Below are 18,436 nucleotides of genomic sequence, written 5' to 3' on the forward strand. Positions count from 1 at the left end.
CTCTATTTTCTCAATAGAAAATCACCATTAACACAATTAAGTTAATTTCCTTATTAAGTAAGGCTTATTCTCGACCCCGAAAATAGTCCAATTTTTGAAAGGTGCTTTAAGAACAAGCAAATAAAGCAGGACTGCTTGAACTCACTGGGCTAATTTCCCAGGCAGGAAGGAAGTACAAGCTTTATATTTTTCAGTGTCGGGAAGAAAACGAAGTACATTTTTAACTGGAAAAAATTTTCAGCATTTAGTGTGGCCACCTTTGCCTTTGTTACAGCTTCCATTCTTTTTTTCAAAGAAATCTGCCAAAGGGTTTTTTCACACCTCCAAAATTCAGTCTTAGAAGTTGGTTGCATTTTCTGCTTCTCACGATTCAAACAATCTCACATTTAGTAATGCTGAAGTCTGGACTCTGGTGTGGTCAGTCCATGGTTCTGAGAACACCAGCAGCTTCTTTGTTTGATTAGATGTTCCTTGTTTTTTGTCTATTTTCTTTTCTCAGTAAGGGCTTCTTGACAGCTACACATCCTTTCAGACTCGTAGAGTTGAGCTGTCTTCTAACAGTGGAGGGATGAAGAGAAACAGCTGGATTTTTTCAGATCTGAAGTAAGATTGGAGCTTGATTTTCTCCTTTCTCAAAGATGAAAGCATTAAGTACATTTTGTCAGTGAGTGACAGTTTTGGACTTTTATTGTTAGCAGTGTCTGTATCTCTGTATCTATTAATAATTTTTCATACGTTTTGGAAACTATGCAAGTGAATTAACCTGTATTAAATCTCTTCAGAAATATCTCCTGTAAAATGAATAACTTACTAATAATTTACTAACCTAATTGCCACTTGGATGGGAAATTAAATGAAAAAGAGTGGTCTCTGACTTTTGCACAGCGTGAATTTGAAAAAAAAAATTGAAAAAAAAAATCAGTAAAGAATCAGTCCAAAAGTCCAAAACTTAAGGCTGACTCTTGGCTTCAGAAATTGGTCTATGTTTTTAAAAAGTGGTCTAAATAACCAAATAAATCTGTACTGTCTGAACTCCCTGGGCTGGATTCCCAGGCAACAATTAAGCCTAGTACTGGATAAAAATCATTTTAAATGGCGAATCACCATTAACATGGTAATTAAGTCTGAAACCTAATTTAGGTTTATTCTGGGTCTCGGAAATCAGTCTGTTATTAACCAATACATCTATAAACGTCAATGCACTGAGTTTCATATGTTTGTTTTCTTCTGGTTAAACATGCTTTAGCCAGTACACAATATTAGAAACTGGAAATTAGTCACAGTCTTATTTCATGTATTTAAAGAATATAAAAAGAGATTCACACTAATATCAATTTGCAAATAGTGAAAGGCAAAATCACTGTCAGGGGAAACTAAAAATCATTAGAGAGAGTCAATTAAAGCTGAGAGGCTTGCAAATGAGAGTGGAAAAAAATAGATTTTCCTTAAGGGCTGAACCTAAATAGCAGCAATAAATCTAAATATTAATGCCAAAAGCTGGACTATTCAATAATGAGCAGACTGCTGCTACTACCATGTATTACAATCCAAATCCCTTTAATGTTACTCATTCGCATTCAATGCCCCAAACTGAAACACCGCTCTCATCAAACAGAGTGACTTGTAAAAGAGAAACACGTATGCACAAATTTCTGTCCCCACTCAACCCCAACACACACTCAAGCAGCCAGTCAGAGCCACATACAGAGCTGACTACCCTGACGACGCATTTGCAGTCTATCAAGGTGAATACTGCATGTGCATTAAAGCGAGGTTGCTATGCAACAAACAGCCATGCACACTTGAAAGCGTTGCTAGGTTGACCCAGCTCAAACATGCAGACTTCAAGACATTACAAATTTTCCCAGAGCTTTTAGGCCGCAGACGGACAGTCTGCTTTTAAGGCTGCACTGTTCATTCATTTTCCTGCTGCAAAGCATGTAAAAGGAGTCCAAAGAGTGTATGTGTGTGAATGTAGGGGCTATCCAGATGATCCTACCCAAGATCCCAGACTGCATAACAATCACCTGAAATCAACTGAACTAATCTTCAGTTATTGAAGGATTTCAAGATCTCAAAAAACATTGTTAATCACTACAGGCCTGTACCTTGTCTTATTGTTGAGGTTTCAGGGCATTCTATTATTATTATTATTATTAAGAAGTAAGTAAGAATTGTTATTATTATAATTATTATTATTATTATTATGCTTGTTGTTGTTGTGGAGGATTCTAAAGATAATATTTTCCTATTTTATTTGACTATTTTTTCCACCCTATTTTATTCATTTTATTTACAAAAAGATACAATCAGTGCAAAGTGTGGGTATACACACAGGAACAGCAGTAAAGGCATCAAAACTATTAAATAACTCATATGAAGTTTTGCAAAAACCAAAAACAGTTAAACAAATCAAGCTAGTTTCTATCTTAAGACTACTGTCTTTTGTTGTAGCTGCCAGTGGACAAAATACACTTCGTCAGAATTTATTTATTACTTTAAATAACATTACTTTTATCACACATGCAGGATGAACATATAAATAGAGTGCAGTTTCCAATTTCCAGTCAACAGTGCCACCAATGGAACTGTTTAAAAGCTCTTTGTATATTACTGAGAGGGATACAGTCTCAGATTTACAGGAACTGTGCATGAGCAGCTAAACTTCAGACTGGAACTGTCAAACAATAAATATTGTGACTTTAACTACTTATTGTTACTAGCATATTCATTTTGTCACCACTAATATATATATATATATATATATATATATATTTTTTTTTTTTTTTTTTTTTTTTTCATTTTCGATTTTAAATTTCAGTTTTGTGTTTTTTCACAATATCTCTGTTTTAACTTTGAAACACATTTAATTTGCATTTAAGAATAAACCTTCAAAATGTCTTAAGGATTATGAAAATTGCATGTCCAGTTCAGTATGTCCAATCTTTTTAATGATCCTGTAGTTTCCCAGAAGTGTTTCTAATTTAACTCGGATAGGCTCCACCACCCCCCATGACCCAGAAGGAGAAACGGCTTAGAAGATGTGTGTGTGTGTTTCTAATTGCAGGGTCTGAAAACAATGGCAAAAACCCATGAAGGTCATGAAGCTTACATGGGAATAGATAACATGCTGAGTGAAAAAAACAGGCAGTGTACAGACTAATGCACTACGGCAAACCAATGAAAGAAGGTTCAGTTGCACATTTGGGCAGTCTAACCACTCACTGGTAGATTAATTCAATCTGGCTTTTATATTATTATAGTGAATTTTATTAGGCCTCAGCTCCTACCAACCACAATATTTTGCAATGAAGTTAATACAATACAAAGTAGAAAAATTGATACATACTTTTTTGAGTATGCTCTAACCTTCCTCTCTGCTAAACTCATCCACAAATAAACACCAATTAGAATCTTCTATGACGCACAAGCTTTGGTAACCAGTTCGCCGTAAGGCACACATTCACAGCTTCACTTGAAACTTATCTACAGGTCAGTTATGTTCAGTGAAAAAGCTAGACAGTGTAACTCCTCCAACCCTAAGGGGCTATATGTGGGCCCACAGTTTAATTCCTAATATATGACTTAGGTATTATTTTCATATTAGGCACGTGTGGGCAATATGAAAACATGTTACCATTATCATGACAAAATATGTTATTTGCATTTCTTAGCATTTTGTGGATATCATCAGTACCTAGTGACTAACTACGTTTCATTGCAAAGTGAGCATAGTTCTGTTTAATTAGATTTAGTGCAGTGCAAAATCACTGAATAAAATAATTGTAGTCATAGATTTATCATTATTATTATTATTATATAAAATATATATTATATAAAAAAGAATATTATATATTCTCAGCAAAAGTCAAGTCAAATTATGTTTTGTTGATTTGTCCTCTACAGAGAACACATTAATGCACATTTTAATGGACTATTAGTATAGATTTGCGAAATTTAACAATTTGTGAGAAAAATGAAACAGAATGTGGTCTGTGCAAAAGTTAGGGCATGTTTTATATTTTACTTTTTCCAGTATCCTCAACAAACAGTCGAATATTTGTAGAAAAATATCATTTTTTCATGTGTGTTCTCTGCAGAGGATGTGTTTCTATATTTTTTATATTTTCTGCATGCATAAGCCTTTAAATCAATATGTCTTTAAGATTAATAAAAATGTATATGTATCTAGACTTGTGACTTGTGGTGTATTTTGAAGATATGGCAAAAAAACAACAACAACAAAAAAAACATACTCCATAAGAGTAGATGGTAACTGCTGCTGATCAACAAGCAGCTGCAACAAGAGCAGCAGTATCAACAAAACCTACCAATAATACAACTCTTTAAAATTAAAACAATAAGAACAGAGTATAAGGGGTTAAGCTGGTTCACCTCCTGGTAGCGAGCGAGACCTCCGTTCACAGCAGCGTCGATGACGCCGTTCAGGCACATGGTGAGCGGGTTGATGTTCTGCATCTGTCGTGTCTGGCACTGTGTGATCAGCGTGCGCAGCTGCAGGTTCTTGTTCTCAATCACCTCGATGGCATTCTCCAACGGGCTGACCTCCACCTGCACCACACCATAAAACTATTACTGACACAGAGCCTCAAGTCAGAGCAAAAGTTCATTAAAGCTTTGTGTCACAGGTTAAAAGGACATATTGTGGTATAAAAACAAAATTCAAGCCAGTTTCACATTTTACATACTCTCATAACTGTGTATGATACATAGAACAGACTACAGCTACAGTGTGCCATCACAGCACAAGCCAAGACAAGGTGTTTGTTTTGTAAAAATCATTACGGGTGTTTTTTTTTTGTATTATAAAGACATACAAGAGATTCACTAAAAAGTCATGATGTCCTAACAATTCTGAAAACTGTGATAATTTTGCTCACTTATGACAGGAAATTTGATATGACATAATAGGAAAAGTCCCAGACAGGCAGATTTAAATGTTTGTCTTGGATGTGATAACTGGCAAAAGAAACAGAAAGTGTAGTCATTAGAGAGAAACGGCTTTCGTCAGTGAGTGATTCCCTCACCAGCTCGCGTTTCTCCACCTCAAACCAGCGGGAGATGCCCGGAAGACTCTGCACCAGGGTCAGCGTGGTCCTCTCCACCCACAGACTCTGCATGCCAAAAAACAAATGCACATTTGTACACAAGCAGCTTTCGCCCTCAAGCACTAGGCATCGTAAACAGCTCATAATACTGACAGTCTTACAGGGACTTTCACTCGGAAATACAATCACATTTGTTCCTGCGCATTCATTACTGTCTCTCACTTGACAGCTTCAACTAGGTACCACTTTATTTATTGAATGCTGTTTGTCCTTAGTGCATTGCACATTATGTCACCATTTTGCACAAGTCATGGATGAGTTAGCAAGGCTCTGATGCAATTAGGGCCCAAATAATATACCAGCTGGCCAATTAAATCGGCTGATATTAATGTTCAATGGATTAAGTGGCAGCTGCAAAAATTCCACAGGTAAAATCCTGATATAGTTTCTATTATACAGTACAGAAACATGGTTCAAACATTTCCTGAATCTGTAGAGACTGCACTTCTGATCCCATCTTATTCTGAGATCGAAGAGGGACTGAGATACAGATCATCTGCCTGTTCTAGTTGTAGTAGTATGTATAGCAGTGGCTCAGTGAGTTTCGACTTCAAACTCTGCTGGGACCAGAGGTCTCCTGGTTTAGTCACTCTCACTTAGTATCAGAGGTTGTCAGGTTCTAAAATCTTTGCCCTTCCTCTTAGCATTGCCTTTGGGAAAGCACATAATATCAGGTTGCTCTAGGGTTGATGCAACACGGCAGGCTTGAAAGACAGCATCACCGTTCAATATCTGTATTTCAAGCACACTATTCTCTAAACTGGTTTATTATAAGTCTTCTTTCAGTTTATTAAGTCTTTCTTCTTCACGCATTAAATCTCATATCCATAAGTCTTGCTTTGGATGGCATTCTCAGTAGGGTTCCCGAGCTCGTTTTGGCTAATGCATATCCGACATGCCGGCTCAACAGGGAGATCTTGAAGAGAACTTCAGTTAGTGGAGATGAGATTCAAAAAAGGCTGCTCTCTCCAATATAATCTTATCATCTAAATATCATCTCAGCTTAAGTTAGCTTCTTAATGAGATTTTTTGGACAATATTACTTCATGATAAGTGAGGCAGGGCAATACATACCTCAGTGTCTGGGAAAATGTAATATCGGGCTGGCTAAACTGTTTATTTCAAACCCTATACCCACTTGAGGCTGTGGGAAATCTAACCCCTGCGGTAGATATGATCCACGTCTTTGGATGTGATTTTCTGGGCTGGATATTGAGCGAGAGAGGAGGGAAATGATATTTGGAATGAGCTGGTCTCCTGGCCCCTAAAACTTTAATTAGCCTCACTGGGCTGAGAGTGAATAATGCAACACATGAGAGCACACCTGAGCTCTATACACACTTCCCTTCCCACACACATAAATGTACACGCACACACGCACACACACACACACACACACACACACACACACACACACACACACGCACACACACACACGCACACACACACACAGCGAGACTGATAGCATGAGTACCCAAGTCACATAGAGAGAGACAGAAATATTAGAAATAGAAAATGAGAAAAAAAACACTGGCAGAAAGGTTGAGACAAAGCCGACAGGCTAACAGCCAACAGAAAAGTCAATAATAGGTGCCCAGTCTACCTTAAACTCATTCTCCTTGTCCTTAGTGCCCTTGTGGAAGGGGCGGTCATAGCGGAACCTCCAGATGTTGTTGACTTTGTAGAAGCTCTTGATGTTGTCCGGAACTCCATCTCTCTGCAGGACGTCCTGGCTGTCTGGGATAGGAGTCACTGCATATATCTGCAAATCTTAAGTGCAACGAGTCAAGGAATGTTGCAGAGATTAACAAATGTGAAAGCTGCAGTCAGTGACTGCAGAGACTGACAGTCAGTACACATATTATTTTATCTTATTTCTTTACACACAAATATGAAGGATAACAATTCAGATTAAACAGGTTTATCAAATTGCTACGCAAGCCTTATGTTCTCTCTGTGCATACAAAGTTTATATTATCATGCAAAAGTTTGAAATGACAGTCATGATTTTTATTCTTTCACTTAATAGAAATTTAAACGTTTCAATTATTTCAGTCAGTCACTTTATTATTTCAACTATTCTGGAAGCAACATTACAAACTTTTTGGAAAACTGTTTGTGGAAAACCGACAGAATTAAGCCTGTTCCCTGTAGGATGCTGACATATTTTCACAAATCGACAAAACATGTCATATTACCAGGGTGTTCAAACATCTGTATTCTGCATTTGTGTATTTACATAAATAGTCTTGTGCTGCACAATTTGCTGTGTTTTGGAAAATGCCTGTGTAGATCATAATGATTAACCAGTTTTAATAACATTGCTTAATAACACTCATAAATGACATAATTCATTAAGTTTTCGTCCTTATTTTGAAAACATAAAATATCATAAGATATTCATTTTTTGGAGTGGACAGCAGGTTTTCCCTGATATCTGAGCAGACAGTGAATGAGGAGTAGGAAATAAAAAACCTGAAGCAAAGTTGGAGTGAAGCAATTTCATAACAGTTTGATCAAAAAGCATTTCAGAAACAATTCCTAACTGCTGAAAGACAAGGGGGTTTATGAAAACACTCACTATATACACTATATACAAGAACTCATTTTTTCAAAACATGAGTACTGCCCTCCAGTAACCCATCCATCTGAAATTTCAAAGGATACAGTCCCTATGTGATCATGTTATTCAAGTTTAACAAAGACTGGCCAAAACTTAGCCTGACAAATGTGTGTTGAATGCAAACTGGCCAATTTTTTCTAATTATCAAAACCCTTTTACAAGCTAGTCCGAAGCAGAATGTGGATTTCAGAGATGTCCATATTGTAGAGCTCTCTCCTGATTAATATGTGCCAAAGCTCTCAGGCTACCTTCTGTTATCCAGACTTTCTACTCTACTACAAAGGGGAAGCAGTTCATCATAGCACAAGTTAGCCAGACATTTCACTAGAAGTTAGCGCTTTGGGTCAGCAGTTACTCTGTAAAGCTGTTAGACTTCCAGTGTTTATTCCCAAGAACTAGTGTTCTTAAACAGATGTTTGGGAATTAATCACTCTGACCTGAAAGTCAATTTAACCTAATCAACACCAATAAGTAAAATAAAAAAAATGTAAAAGCTGACAGGCTGCAGTAAATCTTACAAGCATGTGTTTGTTAACCAAACGATGCTACGTTTAACGCCTCTAAAACTACATCAAACACATCAACTACACAAACACAAACTACATCAAATCATTGTTACATGAAATCATTACAAATTTTACTTAATGCCTAAGACATTATTCTGCATTTTTTTATCATAAGATTTGGCCTGAATTTTTTTTAAATGCATTCATGAAGAAGAGGCAAAACACTATAAGGTAAAACACGTCAAAAAACGAAATCTTTTTGTGTTCTCAAAATACCCCTTAAAAACACAAACATGTATGTTTCAAAATTAACCAGAATTTTAAACACGTCTGTTGCTGCAGTTCACAAAATGTCAGCAGGTGGTAATAATTTATTAATAGTCAGGCTGAAGCCCACCTGCTTGCACACTGTGCTGCTAGGACAGTATCCACAATTTATGCCTTAACGTCTAAATACAGCTTAAATGAGTTTTTAACCATTTCTATCACTCATATATGAGTCATCTAAGAGTTTGTTTAGGAGTTTATGAATAGTTTCATTAAGCTATTTTATTTGGCTAGTGTGGCCATTTTTATCATAGAATGCAGCATTGAGGGCGACATGCAGGTCAAGTTGAGCACAGTCATAGCCAGATTGAGCTCAGTCATGTGGCTCTTGACCCCTTTTACCCCTGCGGCAGACTTGTGTGCCATTACTGATGCAGTGCTGGTGTACACCTCTTATAGCAAAGAGTCGCATTCGTCAGACAATAATACTCCGATAATTACCACTACGCTCACATATTTGAGATGACTCATCAAGCTTGCCATGCCTCCATGGTAAACCAGCCACTCGTGCACATTTACACTGAGCATTTATATCTTACTGTCCAATAATGTAAAGCGCTACTATTATTTTTTTATACATCTGTGCTCTTATAACTTAAAGGGCAGTCATTTATAGGTACAAAAGGAGTTTTGAATTGTGACCAAATGGGTAGAGTGATCTATATAAATTTAGAACACACATGTATGTTCAAAATCAGAGAGTATATTTTTGGATAATAAATAAAATGTAAAATAGCTATATTTGGGCTGTGGATATTATGAGCCCTGGTTCCTATCATAACAACTAAAAAGAAATCTGCATTGCTTAGTTGTTCCACAATACACCATTTCACATCAAAACAATCCAAATGACTCTGTTTACAGCTTAATGACTAAGTTATGCTGAAATTCTGGTGAAATTCCTCTTTATAGTCTTTCCCTATAATATATACATAGGCCAGCTAAACATGAGTAAGTGAATGAGAGTCAGTAAGTGAGAGTTTCACATGGCATGCTAACACACAGACCATGAGTTTTCCACTCACTCACTCATACACAAAAAACCTAACCTTAATGTAACTTTAATGACATCACAAATAGCTCATCTTCAACCAAATGCAAAGTGTGTGTACATGCACCTACACAAACACACACCCACTTCACGCTGAAATGCATGCACTCAACTGTCCTCTCCCCTCCCACGTACTGACAAAGCGGCCTATTCTCTGTTCACACACAGCATATGTACGTACATCCGGCAGGCTGTAGATCACAGCCCCGATCAACAAGGATTCATCAGTACAGAAATATGAATAGAGCATGGCAGCGATCCAGGAAGGGCACTGATTAATTGCTTGCAAGGATAACAAAGCGCTATGCTAATGCAGTTTGACCGCTCCTGTCTGTTCTAATTGCACTCGGGAGAAAGTCCCATATTCGGCACTCTTCAACCTTCCACATATCCGTTCCGTCAAGTGAGCCTGCGTCTGCGTCCTGGAGTTTCCCAGAGCCAAGACCAGTCAGAGTGGGACAGGATCGATTTTCTGCCAGCGGACAGGCGTATATTTACAGCAGGGTACTATGGTCTTGTGCTTGTTAAAAACAAAAACACTCATCCACCCCTCATTAGAGATGCTGCTCAGTCTAGTGCAGTGAACAAGCTCGAAAAAGCACTAGGGATGTGAGAATAACATACAGAGATAGCAGTGATTCTACATCAGGTATCGACATCAGGACAATATCAACAGAAAACACTGCATCAGATATTAACCGAAAAAATGAACTAATTTAATCCAATCAATCCTGAATGTCACTCATGTGTTGTTAGCTGTGTCTTTCTTCCTGTGGGTTAGCAGTGTGAGTATTTAAGTGAGGTGCTTCAGTTAAAAACAGCTCATTTTAAATCTAAGCAGTTTCTAAAGGTCAATACAATCAATCAGTATCAGCCCATACTCAAGGGTGTAATTTTGGTATTTGGAAAAAAATGCAGTATAATGTCTATTAATATAGCATTGCAAACCTTCAGGTAAAACAGTATAAATACACAGTGACAATATTTTATTAAAATAATAATACTTCAAACTATTGTTTTAAGCCCACTGGTGGACTAATGAGATACTAAAATCTATTGCTTTCCAGAAGCTGGTGCTCGGAAGTCTTTTTTTTTGAATGCATAATCTTTATTTACTGGAATATGTCCTATCAGAGCACATTACATTTCACGTCTTAACAGAATCATAATACGGCTCAAGTCTCCTCATAATATTATATAATACAAACGCTGATTTGTGCAAGTTTGAGTCGAGTTTTGAGTCTGCAGTAAAGAATATTAGTTTGGTCTTGCTATTACCTGCAGGTATTGCATGGTACAAAAGTAGCTCCCTAGTAAAATCCGTTAGGTTTGATATGGCTTCAAATAACCATTGTAGAAAAAAAATTTATATAAAGGCATCATCTAAAGTACTATACACAGTAAACAGGTGTTTAAAGGAAAGAGGCAAAACCACTGATTTTTAAAGGAATAAACTTCAGCTAGATGAACTGACTGCTGCACTAGCAAGCACACTTGCTATCCAAACTACATTCAGGCAACCATTTCAAGTTGATTTGCCTCTTTCCTTCAAATAACGTGTTTACTGCAGGTAGTGCTTCAGATCTCTCAAGCAGGCTACAGGATTTCTCTAATGAATGGCTATCTTGAAGCTGTATTAAACCTGATGCAACTGTGAGCTGTGGGATAACGGGAGTGCAGTGATGACTGTGCATGACCTTAGCAAAACTCACAGGCAAAGTCATACAAAGTAAGGTCTGTTTTTTTTTTGTTTTTTTTTTCTCAGACTGAAATTCAGATGTTTTAAGTATGAAGTCTGACCAAGTCACAAGTCATTTAAGGGTGAGTCTGAGTGAGGAGTCATTTAAGGGCAAGCCTGAGATGAATCACAAATCATTTACTTGCAAGGCTGAGTCAAGTCGACAGTCATTTAAGGGCGAGCCTGAGTTGCAAATCAGTCAGCATGTGATTTGAGTGTGACTCTACACAATATTTATGTATTGTTGGAAACGTACTGTGGCTCAAGAATCATTCTAACATGACAAAACCGTATTGTGGCTCAAGTCCATAATAATATTGCATCGCAGAGCCTCTAGTGATCTCATAGAAAGCACAAGATGACTAGCGCCTGTGTGTAGAATGTCTGACCTGATGGGTCATAGAGATAATATATAATAGAGAATGTGATTATTATAATGCATATATGTGAAAAACGTAACAGAGAGGATACACTGGGCCTCTGCCTGGTAGATGGTCTGGTCTGGCTGGTTGGCGTGTTGCATGGCAATGGCATGAGGGAATTCATTGAGCATGCGCTGCTGGAAGGCCTCCAAACGCTCGTAGTCATGACCACGACACACAAACTCCTTATTCTGCAAAGCCCGCATACACACACACACACACACACACACACACACACAGACATAGATACACACTTTAATCAAGCACAGAATGTGGCTTACAGTGCCATCAAGTGGACTCCAAAGAAACAGAGGTCCAAACTATTCGCTGTCAAATGTAGTAAAATAATGGGTTACGATTAAGTGGCCTGAACTCCATCTTACCTTTTCCATGCTAGGTGTTAAGAGGACTGCCACTTACCCTTAAGAAGAAAGGAAACTTTTTTCCATAGAAGCCCACTCTGAAGAACTCTGGCTCCAATCTCTGCTGGTCCATTATTTTGTCATACAGCGAGGCCTCCATCATCTGCACATTTGAGTTATTTCAGAGATTTCACTAGCATGTATCAGGGACATTACATTGTGTGCATCAACTGCATTAGTAAAAACACGATCTGGATTAGGGCTGTCTCGATTTTTCAGTAACCGTTTAAACTATCTTACTCAAAAAAAGATTCAAATACACCTTATTCTTCTCTTGGTGATCACTGATTGATAACTTGGTAATCTGCATGATGATAATATATTTTTGTTCCTCCAGCTGGTCTTTTTTGTCCAATTTAGACTAGTGGTAGTGGATATGGCAAAACAATTATATCACAATACTTCAGGATTCACAATACATATCACAACAGTTAGCATTTGTGTCACTTGATAAGATGAAACAGATTAAATCCAGATAAACATGACTAAATAGGCTCTCTTTGTAATGAAACATGCAGTTGCTCAGCGTTCTCTAAGTACTGAAAATGTCCACAATATGCTCAGAAAAGCATACTGTGACATAATTTGATGTAATTTATCAAAGTAATGAATATCATCATACTACCCACCCTTAATTTACACGCATTTATTTGCCACACAGTATTTTAACTGTTCTATTGAAGTCCCCTAATATCCTCTACCAGTAAAGCATTTTGGAATCTTTGAAAGGCTGTGCATAGTTTGTTATTGTTTACTGAAGTCCTTTCATTGCCTAAAAACTAATTAAAATAACCGGCATATTACTCAAATACTATATTATATAGACAGCCCTAATTTGCATATGAAAGATAATAATACTTAAAAGATTCCTACCCTCATTTTGCTCAGGTTCCTGTAATCATAATATGATTCATATTGGTCAGCCAGCTCTCTACAAAGCAGGATGCCATTCTCCCAGCACTGTAGAAGAAAAACAGAAGGCATGTCACCTTTCAGCACAATTTAGATGTAGTTATACTAACTTCCATGAGGGGGCGGTAGATGACCACCAATTCGATTTGTACAGAGCTGCGGAAAACACTCCTACAGCGTGTGTAGCATGCTTTGCAGTGACGCTAATTAAGTGGAAGGTTTTCTATCCTGTTGCTTCCTAATCCCCCAGCAATGGCATTCACAGATGTCTCAAGACAAAAATACACCACGCTATGGAATCAGCAAGAGTTTTTTCCCCCCTTTATTCAAGGAGGCGATGAGCATGTTGATTATGTAAATTCTGCTTTGTTTTGATGAATAACTAATGGAAAGATGATTTCCAACTGAGATTTTGATCACTAGATGATGGAGTCTGTGTTTCCATTCAACAGGGGAATAAAAACAACCTGGGAATGTATAAAACAGAGAAAGTATGAAAGGAAGAAAAAAAATGAAATGGCACATTGTAAAACTATATCTACAAGCCCACTGCAGGACAACACATTTTATTTTAGATTGACATTCATCACAGGTGGTGGCTCAGATTAAAAATTAAAATATTTATCAGAATCCAACAGGACATTATAAGTAGCATCACATTTGAGTTAGACTGGACATTGTCTTTCAAATATCATGATCAGATTTCACACTGAGGATTCTGACAGCCTGTCTCATGCCAGTCTCAGACCTTTTTACCTCCATTTGTTGCTTTTTCCCATATTTTTATTGTGAACAAGTTTGGATCTGGCGCCATAGAGTCACCAAGGTCCATAAAGCCACTACAAAATTACACATTATAAAAAGTTTATCGAGGGGGCTCCCGAGCGGCACAACCGTCTAAGCATTGGCCCTATCATCAGGAGATCATGAGTTCGATCCTTGGTGATGCTACAGCCATCCGTAGCTGGGCGTCCAAGAGAGCACAGTCAGCCTCGCTCTCTCTGAATGGGTAGGATGGCCTTCTCCTTCTCCCCCATCACTCAAGGCGATGCTAGTCATCACAGGCATCTGTTAGCTGACGTAACAGATCGGGCGGTTGGCGCTTTCCTCCGAGCGCATCCAATAACGTTCCATGAGCGGCGGTTCGAAAAGATGCAGTGGCTGGTTTCACAGGTCTCGGAGGAAGCCTGTGTTAGCCTTCACCCTAGTATTGTGTGACTGGGGTGGGTGTGATTGAGTGAGTTGTGGGTGGAATTGGAGGCTACAAAATTGGGTAGAAAATCGGGTTTAAAAAAAAAAAAGTTTATCCAGACTAAAAAACTTAAGATGTGGTTTGATTGAACTGCATTCAGTTTAGTTTTCAGTTGCATTCAAACTTTACAAGTTTGTTTACGCCGAGAGTCAGACATAGTCACTAAATTACTAAATTTGCCAACCAAGTATGCCATAACAAAGCTATTTCTAATGCAGAATGCTTAGCAAGTAACGTTATCTGTTCTGCCAAGATAATGGTAAATAAATTGTCTGGCGATGGGAAATTCAATGTTATGACTGAGCTAACACTGCCTAATATGTGCATTTCATTGTAGCTGTCTAGATTCAATATAAACATCTGAAACATGTAACAGATATACAAGTGACAGTTTACCTATTTGGATGTCGAATCAGTGAATATTTACATGTAAAGCCTGTCTTTGAATGTTATTTGAGTCGGTTAGCTTAGTCATTTGCTCCACCCAATCTAGTGAATCCAGAATATAATCGAATTATCCCACAGAGAGCCTGTTAACACCATTGAAAATGAGTGCTATTGCTATTTTACACTCTCTTCATCAGAGATGTCAGTAATGTCAGTGTCAATTACAGTCACTCTACCTACTATCTGGAACCGACCACTGAATCTACTACTAAGTAATAACACAGACAATGTGAAAAATCTATGGAATTCCACTTTAACAGGCTCCATCATTAAAGAAAGTCAAATTTCATAGGTTCTCTGGTTGGTGGTGGCTGGGTTTAGACAGTTTTGTCAAACTGTGTTTGGGTTAGGATTCAAACCTGCTGGTGGTCAAAATTTTGAATAATATCTGGGGCTATATTCAGCTTTAGACCAACATTTAGGCCTGATTAAAGCTCCAATTCAGATTGACATGTGTTCACATGACACAATATGTGTCAGAGACTGTTTTTATGATCTGACAACTCAACAAGAGAATGGTTAATTAACACCTAAAACATGTGCTAATTAACAATATAAAAAATGTATACTCTTAATTAACACTTTTTTTAGAGAGAAGAGAGAACAAAAACAGAAAGAAAGGGAGATCGAGTGTAAGTGAGATATGGCATGGGCTGGGACCTTTCCACGGTCAAAGTTCTGGATGATGGTCAGGTGCAGGTACTCCTTCCTCTGCCACTCGCTCTGCATGGGGTAATTCAGGAACTCCCTCAGCGGCCTCTCTGACCACTCCAACAGCTCATCATACAACAGCAGGGTGTAAGAGGCCTCTGCACAAACACATACATACATTAAATCACAAAACTCATCCACAAGCCCACCCTTGTTCCTTTTTTCTTTGTGGAGCATCATCATTCTCTCCCATTACCTGTGAAGTTCTGTGCTTTCATGTGCAGATCATACAGCTTGTGAATGTAGCGGATGTACATCTCCTCTTTATTCAGCTCCGTTTTATAGAAGTTCTGCACAGAGAGAGAGAGAGACAGAGAGAGAGAGAGAGAGAGAGAGAGAGACAGACAGAGGAAGACAATGACAGAAAGAAAGGTAGAGGGAGCGGCAGAAAGGTTGAGAGAGAGGCCAAGGACCTTAAGTGTTTTTCTGCACAAAATTAATGGGGCCAGAGCTGTCCGCCCACATAGCCAGGTGCTTGTGGGTTCTTGTTTTGCTGGTTGCTATGGATTCTTGTATGAGGTGAACTAAGAACAAGAAGCAAAAGAGCTCAGAATGCTGGGAAAAAAACAGTGCTGGCGTACAAGCAATAGAGCCATCACTGTAGGAAAAGCTTTTTCTACTCAACAGAGGCTGAGGAATTAACAGTCCTGACCAGTGCTGCACTGAAATCTTGAAGTAAGTCTGCCCTTTTACATGGCTAAGGAGATGCTGAACCAGAGTCTTACAAAAACAGATTTACCACTGTGACCTGCTGGACTTTGGGCCCTTTGGTGTGTAATAACCTTCTTTACTACAAAGATAAACAACAAATTGCTACAAGCCAGTCTGAGTAGGCAGGTGAGATATTAGTGCTGTTGTTGAATGTACAGAATGGAGCTCACCAGGAGGCTGACAGTGCAGCCAATCTTCTTTCCGTCCACTTCCCCAAGTTTCATACAGTCTCTGGAAAATACATAGCAAACTACAGTATTACACTTTTTTGCTGTGGACATTTGTGAGTATTAGTATATGGAGCATTCAATCGAATTAAAGTAAAAACTACTTAAAAAAAACATTCAAGCATTCAGACATTAGATATTAACAGAGATTGACATACACTCTCAGAAAAAATAGGTACAAAACTGGGGTAGTACCCCTCTTGTCACTGGGGTGGTACCCTCAAGGGAACATCTCAGTACCTTTAGTCAGGGAACATAACTGTACCATAATCCACTAAATTCTAAGTTGTATTGACTCACACACCCCGTCTGTCTCCAGGCTTTTTACTTTATTATTCTGCTTTAAAACATCTGGTTATGAAAAGGTACAAATACATACTTTTCACCTGGAAAAACGAATTTAAGCTACACAGTTGGACCTTAAAACCACTGTTGTTCCTTTGAGGGTACATTTACATTGTTTGTACCTTGATGAACAAAACACGTACCTGCACAGAACCTTTATTTCTAGTAGTGTATTTAAACCCGAGGCATTAATTGAGAAAGATATATTGCAATACATTTTAACAATTATGTTTCATGAAACTCATTACAAGTTACAGATTAAGAGAATACCATTTGTTCTTACATTTGTTATAAAAAAATTTGAGAAATTCTTTTATAATCTTTTTTGTAGAATACTAATTTATCATAGCTTATTTCTTGTATGTAGTGAAGAGAACATGCACATTTAATAATATTCTCTTAACACACTTTTGTGAATCTTGCCCCAAGATCGGAGCAGATATAAGCATATTTTAATGGATTGAACGTCGGCTCTATTAAGCCTGATTCAGCTTTGATGCAACCAGAAACACACAAAAAAAATACTTCCACCACATTTTTCACTCATGACAGGCTGAAAACAAAACTACTGCAGAAACATTATGCTTTACTGGCCACTGTGCCGCTTCAGGGTTTAAACTGCCATTACCAGAAATGGGGAGTAGTGGGATGGTAGTATGTGTGTAAGTGAGCTGCAGACAGTGGATCATGCACAACACTTTCACTGGACCTTCTAAACAGTTTAGTGTCACTGTTCATTGATCTATAAGGGAAATCTGTCATTTTGCTGCCTGACTGTCAAATTATTTATTTATTTATTTATTTTGCTGGTGAAAGTTACACAACAACCATTGTTTAGTTACCATAGTTGATTGTCTTCAATTGTTTAAGTGCTTCTTGAGAAACAAAACTTTTCAGCTGCTGGTCACTAGCTTTTTGCAGGGGGGGTGGGGGAGGGGGTTGGACGACAGGTGGTTGATGCTATTCTATTCAATGATGGCCATGAATCTAAACCAAATTTCATGTCTCCAATTTGGCCATATTTTCACTTTGAGCTGGGGCAGCCAGCAAATTTGAACATGCTGCATTTGTAAGAAAAAGCATCCGTCTCATGAGGAAGTAGGTCTAATCTAAACTGCCAGTAAACTGCCAAACTGCCAAGCTGCAGGGATACATCGCTTTTTCACCGCAGTAAGGAAAAATCCATACCAGCACAGTCCTGCTCGTACCAGAGCAACTCACCCTAATATACCACTGCAGTACTGAGAATGATTAAGCACCCAAATAATACTTGCTCTGTGGTGGTCCTGTGAGGATCAACACCACAGAGGAACAGAATTAATGGAGCTTGCAAAGTATGCAGAGAAAGAGATGGACTACACTCTGTAAATGTAGAACCACAAAGTGCACCTATATAGTAAACTGAGCTCCAAAAATAGACAGTGTAGTGTTGATTCATTGACTGTATTAAGTGTAGATACAAGATAGAGTTATATAAAGTGCCCAGTGATTGTAAATTCATGATTATCACTATGCATGTACCAAAAATGAAATGATTTCACTTCAAATATTAATAGTCAAATCATCCAGTCAATCAAGGTCGATTATAAGCCTTTGTTCAACACATTATAAAA

The 18,436-nt window shown here is 38.0% G+C and overlaps 1 protein-coding gene across 4 annotated transcripts in view; it reads right to left on the minus strand.

Annotated features, from left to right (window-relative positions):
• The window catches only part of dock4b (dedicator of cytokinesis 4b), a 164,196-nt gene that overhangs the window by 21,057 nt on the left and 124,703 nt on the right, over nt 1–18,436 (minus strand). For all 4 annotated transcript variants that reach the window (XM_017694007.2, XM_017694006.2, XM_017694009.2 and 1 more), the window contains 9 exons: nt 16,422–16,482; nt 15,737–15,830; nt 15,490–15,638; nt 13,092–13,178; nt 12,217–12,321; nt 11,846–11,987; nt 6,733–6,899; nt 5,049–5,135; nt 4,396–4,572 (listed from right to left, as the gene is read on the minus strand). In XM_017694007.2, the coding sequence (XP_017549496.1) occupies nt 4,396–4,572; nt 5,049–5,135; nt 6,733–6,899; nt 11,846–11,987; nt 12,217–12,321; nt 13,092–13,178; nt 15,490–15,638; nt 15,737–15,830; nt 16,422–16,482 (1,069 nt within the window). The remainder of the gene's footprint in view (nt 1–4,395; nt 4,573–5,048; nt 5,136–6,732; nt 6,900–11,845; nt 11,988–12,216; nt 12,322–13,091; nt 13,179–15,489; nt 15,639–15,736; nt 15,831–16,421; nt 16,483–18,436) is intronic.

The sequence above is a fragment of the Pygocentrus nattereri genome, chromosome 1 (assembly GCF_015220715.1).
Source record: "Pygocentrus nattereri isolate fPygNat1 chromosome 1, fPygNat1.pri, whole genome shotgun sequence".
Taxonomy (NCBI): Eukaryota; Metazoa; Chordata; class Actinopteri; order Characiformes; family Serrasalmidae; genus Pygocentrus; species Pygocentrus nattereri.